Consider the following 11434-nt stretch of genomic DNA (forward strand, 5'->3'; position numbering starts at 1 on the left):
GGGGGGGGGGGGGGCGGGGCCTCCGTCATGAAGGGGTTAATAGACATATATGATTGCACAAAATACTACGGTGTGCTGGTGACATTCCTTGAAAACTACATGTATATCACGGCGCCATTCCCTGGTCACTGCTAGCGCACCCACCTCCAGGTCATCATTTCTGGTAAGGAGTGCAGCAAGACATCTTTATTATTAGTTCAAAGGGTTTCTCAAGGGTTAAAATTCTAACCAAGGCTTTTCTAAGGTCTAGAATCTCTGCAAGGGGATTTATTTGTGCCCCCTGACAAAGTCGAGAGGCTACTACCCAGAGTCATGGGGCCTGTGTTGGGCTGGCTTACAGTGAATAATGGCCAATTCGGACTTTGCCTCTGTCTTTCTTTAAAGGTACATGTATGCTAGTAGCTATAGCATACAGAGCACCAGAGGATGCAAGTACGGTACCAAACTCATACAGGTTGGGCAGTTGGAGGCAGGCTTTACGTTCTGTGAGCGATGTTTTTAACGAAATATGGAATACAAGTTGTACGTGTGATGCTGTGGGTGTCCTTCATTGTTAATCCTTCCCAACACACATCAATAGAACATTGCAAGATATCTGTTGTAGCGCACCACAATGCTTTGATTTATGTGTTATACTTTTTCGTGTGTTGACAGCCCTTTCAAGATTAAATAGCTGCCTAACACATCGCGCCTCAAAGCACCAAAACAAATGCGTTACAGTGCACTGCGTTGTGGTGTGAGCTGTTCCTGGTTTCTGACCTGCAAGACCAGCTTTTTCTCAAATCTTGGCAGCAAATGCACATGTTGGAGTATGACAGGATGTGACGTTTTCTGTACAGATTGGCATGTGTTGGTAACTCTACCATGACTCCTTGCTTTTAACCAAGTGGTCCCTAGTATATAATCTAATGACATTCTTGTAATGATTTCTAGATTTGGAGAACAAAGTGATCTTAGTCATGAATATTTTCAGCCACGGGGAGATGCCCAGTTTATGCGAGCAGAGGTTTGTTCCCTGTGAGATTGGCTGCGTGCGCTACTCACTGAAAGAGGGAATTTTGGATTCATTCCATGATTTCATTGATCCAGGTAAAAAAAAAAAAGACGTTTCTTAGATATACAAGATTATTTGGTTTCATATGAGTCAGTGATTTGCTTCTTCTTTTTTTTTTTCATGCACTTAAGGGAAATTTTATTAAAGCAAACCCGACAGAGAAATACAGGGGGTATCCATTGCTCAACTGCTGGAAATGCTATTCCCACTGTCTTCCGCTCTGAGTCACTGACCTGAGACATGAGCCCTCATGTGTTCTGACTGAAAGAGGGGCACAACACTAGTCATTTTATCCTCTGCTTTCCTTTTTGGACATGGCTTGCAAACACCGGTGTTCAGTGCAGCCATCAGAAATTTTAAGGCCAGAAACCCACCCCCCGCGCCGCTGGACACAGGGCTTAGTGACGCGCTGGACGCAGGGCTTAGTGACACGCTGGACACAGGACCCACCTGAGAGTGACCCTGCAGAGCCCACCATAGATGCTGCACAGCCCATCTGAGACTGTCTATGGTGGGCTCTGAATGGGGCTCAGGTGGGCTGCTCAGGGCTGCATCCCTCCTTTCCTTCCTAGCTCCTCTTACCTGCACACATGGCCTCGTCTGCCACCGGACCGGCCAGAAGTGATGTCACATCCGGCCAGTCCGACATCAGACGAGCAGCGTAGCTGATGGGGCCCTAGCTTGTCTCAAAGCCACTGGAGCTGCAATGCTGGGGCCCTGCGCTGCTAGGGCCAGGCCTCCCCCTCCTTGCCCTTCACCGTCGGCCGATAGTCATGTAAGGGCCCCCCTGATGGCTGCCCTGCCGGTGTTGCCTGTGGTCTCCCTGTACTTCCATGTTTCCCCGTTACTAACTTAGTACAGAGCCGTAGCTAGCTCCCTTTGTGCCCCCGACAGACGTGTGCGGTATGTGACGCCATGTGCCCCGCCTCCAGGCTGGTGGCCAAATCCAAAATAGCATAAAAATTTGTTTTTCGTTTGACGAAACCTAATGAAAACATTTTTAGAGGGCTGTGTTGGCCGTCTGGCTCCCCTGTTGCCAATGGCACCCTGTGCTCACCATGGCAACAGGGCGAGGGGGCGGCCCTGACTGCGCCCCCACTCAGTTGCGCCTGAGGCGAGTGCCTCACTCGCCCCATGGTAGCTACAGACCTGACTTAGTATGCCTTTTTATGCACTGTTTCTTTATAGAGGCAGCCAACTAGGTAAAGATGGGACTTTGCTTCCTCGTGTCAGAGCTGCCCCCCCAGATAATTTTGTAGGAGAATATTTAAGAAGCAGCAGAAGAGATGGAAAAACTGTTCAGAATGAATGTAGCAGAATTGGGGAGATTCTTGCCCTGCGGGTCCTCAAGTATAGTTTTCTCCCCAGTAAAGAGAACAGTGAGAAGCCCGGTACTAGTGTCACCAGATCTCATACGAAATCTGCTGGGACAAGCGGTCAGAGGTAGCAGTGCCTTAGATCTCACACTACAGTTCTAAAGCTGAGACTCAAGGTACAGGAAATGCTTTGCTGTCAGGAGGAAATGAAGAAGAAAGGTCAATCTTTTAGGGTACCACTTGGGCACGGTTAACATTTTTACGTATTCCCTCTGCTTATGTTAACAAGAGGAAATCCTCTCAAACAGTTGTCACCAGAACAGTTATCCTAATTTGAACTCTTGTTCTATTGAGAATGGTAACATTTTGGATTTACCATCTCCTTTCTGTCTTGGTGACAAGGGTCACCAGTAGGGATGCACCGATACCAGGTACGCCCAAATGCTGAGATACCTTCCCCGATACCGGAACTTGTGGTCACAGTGAGATTTCCTCTGACAGTCAGTGCCATGAGGGAACATGGCGTCAGCTTCCAGCCAATCAGGAAGCCTGGCGGCTGTTAATGACTAGCCGCCTGGCTTTCTGATTGGCAGGGAAGCCGGCCTAACAGCATGAAGCCGGCTTCTCGGCCAATCAGGGTGGCGGGTAATAACCCGCCTTCCAGCTTCCTGATTGCTCAGGTAGCCGGCTCAACGCTGATTGGCGGGGAAGCCGGCTTCCCGACCATTCATCCTCGAGCCGGCCAAACAGCATGGACCTGGCTTCCCGGGCAACCAAGAAGACGGGCGGCGGGTAATGGCACGCCACGCGGCTTCCTGATTGACCGGGAAGCCGGCTCCATGCTAGCGGAAGTACCAGTATCGGTTACTCTGTATCAGCGAGTACCAAAAAATATCGGTAACTCGTACTCCATACCGAAAATCTGGTATCAGTGCTTCCCTAGTCACCATGACAAATAGACATGCGGGATCTTCCTATTGGGAACACAGGCAGCAAAGAAGGCAGGAGTTCCCAATTCTTTCCTACTATATTCAATATTACAATTCACTTTTTTATGGAGCTACTGTAAGTACAAATGTTTTGACCTGATATCCAATTCACTGCAGCATAGCTCAGACGATCAGTCGTGCTTCAGTATTCATGTGATGAAACTTGCCAATAGGAGATGGAGGGCAGAGTGACAGATTATCTCTTAAATCTGCTGCTTCTCCTTTCACTGTGCAGGCACTAGCTGAGGCAGGGACAAGATCTGTGAGCGTTTGCTGAACTGCAACAGAAAAAAATTGGGGTCTCCTCCCCTGCCAGACAGAGCTGTGCTGTGTGACAGAACTGTACAGATCCCAGAACTGGAAGGACAGAAATACAAAGAGTTCTCCCTTATGTATCATCTGTGTGTTTAGCTATTTGCCTGGAGTTAGGTTTTAATTGGGAAAGAGTAATGTCAGCGATGTTCCTATATAGTTGCATTGGATTAAGTGTTATGTGTAATCGCTAGGAAAGAATGGCGCATGAACCAGAATAAACCCTCTGTCTTTATTTTCTTTTCTCTCAGGAGAGCTGCCTCTTGGTTTCCGCTATCATTGTCAGGCTGGAAGTAAGTTGCTTTTTCTGTATACTGTCAGTGTAGGGTCCTAGGGCCAGCGAATGAACAAATCCAGACAAAAGTCTACATTATTTGGCTGACTTTCTGTCTCCTTGCTCCCCAGGTGACTCTACACATCAGATTCCGGTGTCTGGATTTAAACTTGCAAACAGGGACTATCACAACCTATACCGTGCGCTCTGTTATTTTGTTTGCCCAGTACCTTCTATATGTGTACAAGTTTATTGCAGGGTATGCTTGTGTTTTTTTTTCCATTCTTTAGTAGACATCCATATAGATATATAGATATATCTATCCAAGGAGGCAGTTTCCTCCTGTCCCCCATCACTCCCAACATACCCATGACAGGCACATTACACTTGTGGAAGCCCTGAGCTAATATTTTTGTGTATTCCAATGGAGAATAAGCAAGATGATGCATGAAGCCAACATTCTACAAATGCTCTGCCCTATGATGGATTAACCATAAAGCGGAACTGTAGTGAATATATAGTGAAAATTCACACGTTATGGCACTCTTCCCTTTCTGTGGGTCTTTCTCATTGTTGCTTCGTCACCATCATTGCCATCTCCTTCCAGGTCTGTCTTCAGCTATTAGTCGGCCACAGATGACGTAACTGCCACTCATAGGTAAAACGGGTTTTCTGGTAGCAGAGGCATACAGAGTCACTTCTGCAATAAAACTACACCACATTTCCTTTTAAGATTGAACTATTGGCCAGTTATGAGCATTGATATATTTACATATTCTTAGCAGTAAATAATATGTAAAACAAGCCCTCGCTGACCTCTGTAACTGCAGCCACTGTGGCGTAACTCATCCTTAAAGTTTACAACAAAGAGCATTTTCATTTTAGCTAATTCAGCCTGCCCATTCACTTAGCAAGATGTACTCTGCGTTTCCTCACCCCCTCCCTGCTGCAGGAGTAAGTAAGGTCTGGTGTTGGAGAAAGGTTACATGATTCTGTCACTTGAATACATAGAAGATGGGGCTTTTTGTGTTGTGGGGGTGGGGAGAGCAAAGTGCCAAGATTAACCTGGCCCTGCACTGGTCTATTTTCGAGTCGTGCTGACTCGAAACCTGTGTGTGGCCCCATCAGGACTGCCGCATTCAACAGGAACCAATCCAAAAAATCCTGACGAAACCGCGTTTGCAGCTAATCAGATGCAGCATACCTGCCGCTGTCTGAATATAATAGCCCAGCGGAGGACCCGAACAATCTTGAGTTTTCTCTTGTTCAGCCCACGGAGCCAGTATAGGGCCAGCTTTAAATGACTTAAGTGCTTTATGATTTTTGTGGATAAATTGAGAAAAAGACAAATCTGTGTTCAGGTTACAACTGTCTGAATAGAAAATCTGACTTCCCTAGTTCGATAGACGGGTCAGTGTATCGTCTAGACTGTTTCCCAAAACTTCAAACTCTCCCCGTAAACTTACAGCACTTTTCCCATTGCTGAAATATTGTACTTGTACATAATTGTTTCCCGTGGCTTTATTTCAGAACAATGACATATACAGAGTGAAATGGTGTCTTCAGTGGCTTGCTTATAAAGGTGGTAAGTGTCGTCATGTCCTTTTTTTTCTTTTTTTTTGTTAAATTTCAATCCAGTTTTTGGGTCTTTCCTTCTCCTTGCGGTGTCCCACAGAGGTTACTCTTGCGCTCACGCTCCCAGCACAGGTAAACTGCCACACATTGCCTAGAGTGGAAAGCCAATTCCCCCCCCCCGTGCCATCCAGTGAGGATGCTCCTCTGCAGTCACTGTGTCCTCAGTGCTCATTCTCTCCTACCCGGACCTTCAGGGCAAGCGGCGCAGTGCAACGTGGGGCCAGCGGGCACAGTAGAGAAAAGCGTGTTTGCACACACCATTAATAATGCACTGGGGTTTGTTCCCCTGATTGAGGAGCTTCCAAAAAGACTAAAGTTGTAGCCTTTAGAACTACCATAAAGACTTCTGTATCTCTCAAAGGACTCTATTAAAAGGAATTTATAGTGAGTACAAAAGTCCAAATTATTTGTTCCAGTTACCATAGGGAGAACAACTTGGCACAAGGGAAGTGTGATGGCATTAGGAATTCCTTGTGGTAAAAACTTCCCTGGACACTGCATAAGTCTGTTGTGTGTTTCTGTCATCTTCCACGTTTTCTATGCAGCTGACTGGTAAGGTCACTAGAGACTGCAATCTGTGGGCACAGCACTTATAACAAAATTAGAGGGAACCAATTTATTTGTTTTTGGAGAGACTGATAAGTCATCTTTTCTTGTGCGGATTTAATGGATATTCTACTTCTTATTATTTTTTATTTTTTTTTAATCTGAGATGGTTTTGCATTAACAATGAAAGCTCCACCACTGTCCTATGTTTTTGGTAAACCAATGGATTGAGATCTCTGATGGCCATGAACTACTTGCTGACTGGGGTGTTAAACCCCCTTCATGTCCCGGCCTTTTTTCAGTATTTAGCGCTGAGGTACTTTGACTGACATGCAACGCTGTACTGAAATACATTTTATACCATTGGGGGGGGGGGGGACAGATAGAGCTTTCTTTTGGAGATATTTAATCACCACTGGGTATATTTTCTACTATATAATGAAAACTTTTCCCTATATGTTATGTTATAAAACATTTATTAAACATTTATTAACCAATTTTTTGGTAAAATATAAAAGTTGGAGGGCACGTCGGGTAAATGGACACCAAACATGTCAAGCTTTAAAATTGCGTGCGCGTGCTACCATACCTGAAATTGGCCATAGGTGACCCTTTAAAATCTTTTGTGACTCATCAGTTTAGTGTCATCAGTGGTTGATGGCCCTAGAATTATTGCTCTCACTGCCGCGTTTAATGCGATATGTGACGTAGTTGTTGTTTTTGCATGTAGGCGCACCCAATGCGTTTATATGTGCGGGGGACTTGAATTTATTTTTTTATGGTGTTTTTAATTTAATATGGGACTTTAATTTTTACACCTAACTTTATTGCTATCACATAGGGGGATAACAAGCACCCTATGTGATAGCCAATATACACTGACAAGTCCTCTTTATGGAGACATCAGGGGTCTCTTAAGACCCCTAATGTCACCTTGGGACCCCCAAAGAAGCTGATGAAGCAGAGATCTATAGCAGCCAGAGAAATGGCAGCTAAAGGTGGAAGTGATGTTATACACATCGCTTCTGCCTTAGGAGAGATCAGCGGTGGGGGGAATGCCGGTCTCTCCTCAGGATAGACAGCCACTGTGCCGTTCCCAGGCTCGCAGGGGGGACAGCGGAGCCCGGGATAAGTGTGGGGGGCGCACTGTACGTTGAAATGCAAGCGATCGACCTTCTGTAGAGCTGGCCGGACACGTTTATGTAACAGTCGGTAACGTCTGTTTACTTGCCCGGCGGGATTCTGCTCGCGCGCGTTAAGACAGGCAGGCACATCCTCCCGCCGGGAAGCATATGCCGTCCACCTGTGAATTTACAGTGGGCGGACAGCGAGCGGTTAATTCATTCAGTGCAAAGTGTCGCATTGTTCAAGTTCCAACATAATTCTCCTCATTGCTCTTGGGGACACAAACTGATATGATGGGCCACCAAAGGAGCCTTGGACTTGTAGCAACTATTTAAACCTAACTGGTTCATTTTGTAATGCCTCACCCTGTGTATTGCAGGAATGGACAATCGTTTTGAGTTGTTGGATATAGAGAGTTTAATACTGAAATACTATAGAGACAAACTCGGTGAAGAGCCTTCCAAACCCACTGTTATTCGGCTGCTGGATAGCGTTCATTGGGATTACGCCGACAACACCAGGTACCAAGCCTAGTTAGCAACTTCAAGTCCCAAGTAGGTATGATCGGGGAATTTTGTAGTCTTACAAGATTTCGTCACTTGGCTCCCAAGAATTTCAGACATTTGCTTTCATATTGAGGTGATCTTGCTTCATCTGAGAAGAACACAAATTCTTTCTATAGACATTTGGTGGAAAAGCAAAAAAAAAAGTGAACTGGAGCGCCACAACCTAGAGCAATAAGGTGGGTTTTGAAGGGACAACACAATATTCACTGATATGCAGTCACATGTGGCGGGCTTTGAAGGAAGCTTAGCAATTTTTGACTGAGGAGTGGTGTAAGGTGGGTCATCCGGTGACTGCGAGGGACTAGACTTGGTCCTCCGGGTGGGGAAGAAGGATCCGGTACCAAATTGAGAGGGGGGAAAACCAAAATATAGCAGACAATGTGTGTAAATGTAACCTACCTTTATTGCGCTAGGTTGTGGCGCTCCGATTTCTCTTTTTGGTTTTACCTGGATACACAACAGACACCCGGGTCTGATTTTCCGAGGAGCCGCTCACCAGCCTTCAATACCTAGACCGCCCCGGCCACCGAAGTGCGCTCTCCAAATTTGACTTTTCTTTGAACTCTTTTTATATAGACATTTGTTGACTGTTTTTGGTAAAGTCTTGCATAATTATGTCTTGACAGGTGCAAATGGCATGAGGAGAATGACATGTGGTACTGTGCTCTTGCCAGCTGCAAGAAAGTTACGTAAGTGTATAAACATTGCTGTATTAACCCCTTCCCACACGCAGTCTGTAGGTTAACATACCCCTGCACAAAACCCTGTGGTGAAGGATCCTGTCATTTGACACACTGTCGGCTGATTCCTGTGTAGACCGGGCTATCAGTGACAGTTTGGTCCCCACTAACAACTGGGAACCTTTTAAATGTTGTTTCAGATCATTTAATCACATACAGGCTGGGGACTTCATTCACACAAAAAAGCTTTCGTTCTGGGGATGGCACTTGGCATCTGTTTCATTCTGTAATTGTCAGATATGAATAACATGTTCTAATTTATTTTTTATATTTTAATTAACTACCTTTACATCTGGCCATTGTAATTAAATGCAATGGCTGTTTACATACAAGCGTTCAGGCAGCTGTAGAGCCGCTCGATCGCTCATATGATGCATTCTGCCCCATTAACCCCCGCCACCAATCCCGGGCTCTGCTGTGGCCCGTACGGGCCCGGGACCAGCACGGCGGCTCTGTGATCAGAGGGAGATCAGCACACTGCTCTCTGAATACGGAAGTGATGTGTATTACATCACTTCCGCATTCAGCTGTCATTCTCCAGTTTCAGTAGCCAGAGAGAAACTGGTTCATCAGCTTCTTTGGGGGTCCCTAGGTGACATATTAGGGGTCTTGGAGATCCCTGATGTCTCCATAAAGAGGACCTATCACTGTCTTCTTAGCCCCCTTTGTGATGGCAATAAAAAGTGTAAAAAAACCCCAATTAAAATAACCAAAAATGTAATTTGTTTTTGTGTGCGCCTATGTGGGAAAACGACAATTCCGGTGTACATGTTACATATCACCACGAATGTCGGAGTGAGAGCAATAATTCTAGGGCCATCAATCGCTGTAAATTGATGGGAGGTAAAAGCTTTTAAAGCGTCGCCTATGGCCAAGTTTGGGTATGTTGGTTTTCGCGGGCACCGGCAATTTTAAAGCTCGACATGTTTGGTGTCTTATTTACCCGACGTAACTGTAGATAACTGCCGCACTCCTTACCTTGTGCTGAAGTGACTGCGGATGGCGCCGCACTTCACAATGTATATCAGAAATGTCACCGGCACACCAGTGGATAGTGTTCAAAAATAAAGCGTCTCTCATTCACGCATATTTGTCACATCAAAAATTGCAACGTCCCGAAATTTTGGATGCGACAAATGAGTCAATAAAATACGCTTTATTTTTTAACACTATCCACTGGTGTGCTGGTGACATTTCTGATATACATTGTGAAGTGCGGCGCCATCCACGGTCGCTTCAGCACCCATCTTTCAGTGCGGCAGTTATCTAGTTACGTCGGGTTAATATCAGAAATGTCACCATCCTTTTTTTATTACCCACATTTTTGGTAAAATAAAGATGTTTCAAAACCCAACGTAGGGAAAACTTTTTTTTTCTTTATATAGTAAAAAATAGAAAACCCCCAGTGGTGATTAAATACCACCAAAAGAAAGCTCTATGTATCCCTAAAAAATGGTATAAAATGTATTTCAGTACAGCGCTGCATGACGGAATAAATGTCAGTCAAAGTACCGCAGCGCTGAACACTGAAAAATGGCCTGGCCACAAAGGGTATTTAAGGCCCCGGTCATCAAGTGGTTAAACGGAGCAGGGCCGTAATAAAACGGTGTACCACATACAAGCCTTTAGGCCCCATTCACACCTGACCGTTTTGTAGCGCGTCCTACGCTCGATGAACGCTCTACAAAGCGGTCAAAAAAATAAATAGCATTGTAGTCAATGGTATCGTTCCCACCTGTCCGTATTTCCGCCCGTCCCGAACGCACTACAAAACGGGCCACGCATGAAAAGGTCCCGGAGCGTTTTTTGCTGCGTATTGGTCCGTTTTGTAGGGCGTTTTCCATTTGTATACTGCCAAGTAGCCTTTGGAATCGCGCGACTTTTTTACCGCGAATCGCGGTAAAAAAACCGCGTGACGGTCGTGCAACAGACGCGCATATTACAATACGCATAGGTGTGAATGGGGCCTTATATTGAGATCACTGTACTTGGGTTTTAAGCTTCTACAATTTTCTTTTTGCCCATTTCAGCTACTGTATCAGCAAATCCCTGGCCTCCGTTTATGGTGTGACACTTACATCAGCCCACTTGCCCAGCCTAATGCCACAAGAGAAGCCGTCATCCAATGATAACAAAACCATCATCCTCGATGCCAGAAGATATCAGGCAAGACAGTTTTACTGAAGCTTTTAGGGGGTGCCAAGTAGGGAAATAGAGGTTGGGGGGGTGCAAAGAAGGGGAGTAGAGGTTGGGGAGAGGATGCTAAGTAGAGGTTATTGGCATGAACCCAGTAAAATGTGGGGAATCTTACAAACCATACAGATTGTTGTCCTATCTGCCTCATCCTAGATTTAATGTTAGTTTAAGCTACCAAGTTGTCTTTTATATGAGTAACAGGTTCACATTATTGTACGTACTTTCTACAGAAAAGAGATCGGTATTTCACTGACAATATGGATACTGGACGTGCTGCTGGTGGTGAGTATTGTACCACAGATGACTGATTTTTGTTGCTTAAATCTATGCAAAAATATTTTCAAATTAACTTTTTTTTTTTTTTTAATCAATTAAATAACCCATTTATGAATTATGTTTCCACTCTATAAATAAAACTTAAAAAGCGGGTAGCAGTGTGGACTATTTGTGAAAGGGACGACACCAGTGTGTTCTCTGCATGAAGATGCTTGTATGAGAGCCCTGTCATGTGATCTTCAACAGCAATGAAGCTTTATTTAAGAATCACAAAGCATATTGGTGTTCTAGCCATAGGTATGACATATCGATGCTTTATATGTCTGCCCCTGATTGTCCTGTTCCAGAGATCTGCGAGCCCTCGCGGTGGATGCCCTGGTGACTCCACGGGATCAATTCTCTTTG

General features: G+C 45.2%; 1 protein-coding gene across 1 annotated transcript in view; it reads left to right on the forward strand.

Annotated features, from left to right (window-relative positions):
- Positions 1-10741, forward strand: part of MAEL (maelstrom spermatogenic transposon silencer) — a 15552-nt gene extending 4811 nt beyond the window's left edge. The window contains exons 5-11 of the mRNA XM_018569866.1: positions 934-1089; positions 3923-3964; positions 4077-4204; positions 5476-5530; positions 7631-7772; positions 8444-8506; positions 10588-10741. Of these exons, the coding sequence (XP_018425368.1) occupies positions 934-1089; positions 3923-3964; positions 4077-4204; positions 5476-5530; positions 7631-7772; positions 8444-8506; positions 10588-10741 (740 nt within the window). The remainder of the gene's footprint in view (positions 1-933; positions 1090-3922; positions 3965-4076; positions 4205-5475; positions 5531-7630; positions 7773-8443; positions 8507-10587) is intronic.
- The last annotated feature ends 693 nt before the right edge of the window (positions 10742-11434 follow it).

Source organism: Nanorana parkeri, unplaced genomic scaffold (assembly GCF_000935625.1).
Source record: "Nanorana parkeri isolate BGI_ZX_2015 unplaced genomic scaffold, ASM93562v1 scaffold1414, whole genome shotgun sequence".
NCBI lineage: Eukaryota > Metazoa > Chordata > Amphibia > Anura > Dicroglossidae > Nanorana > Nanorana parkeri.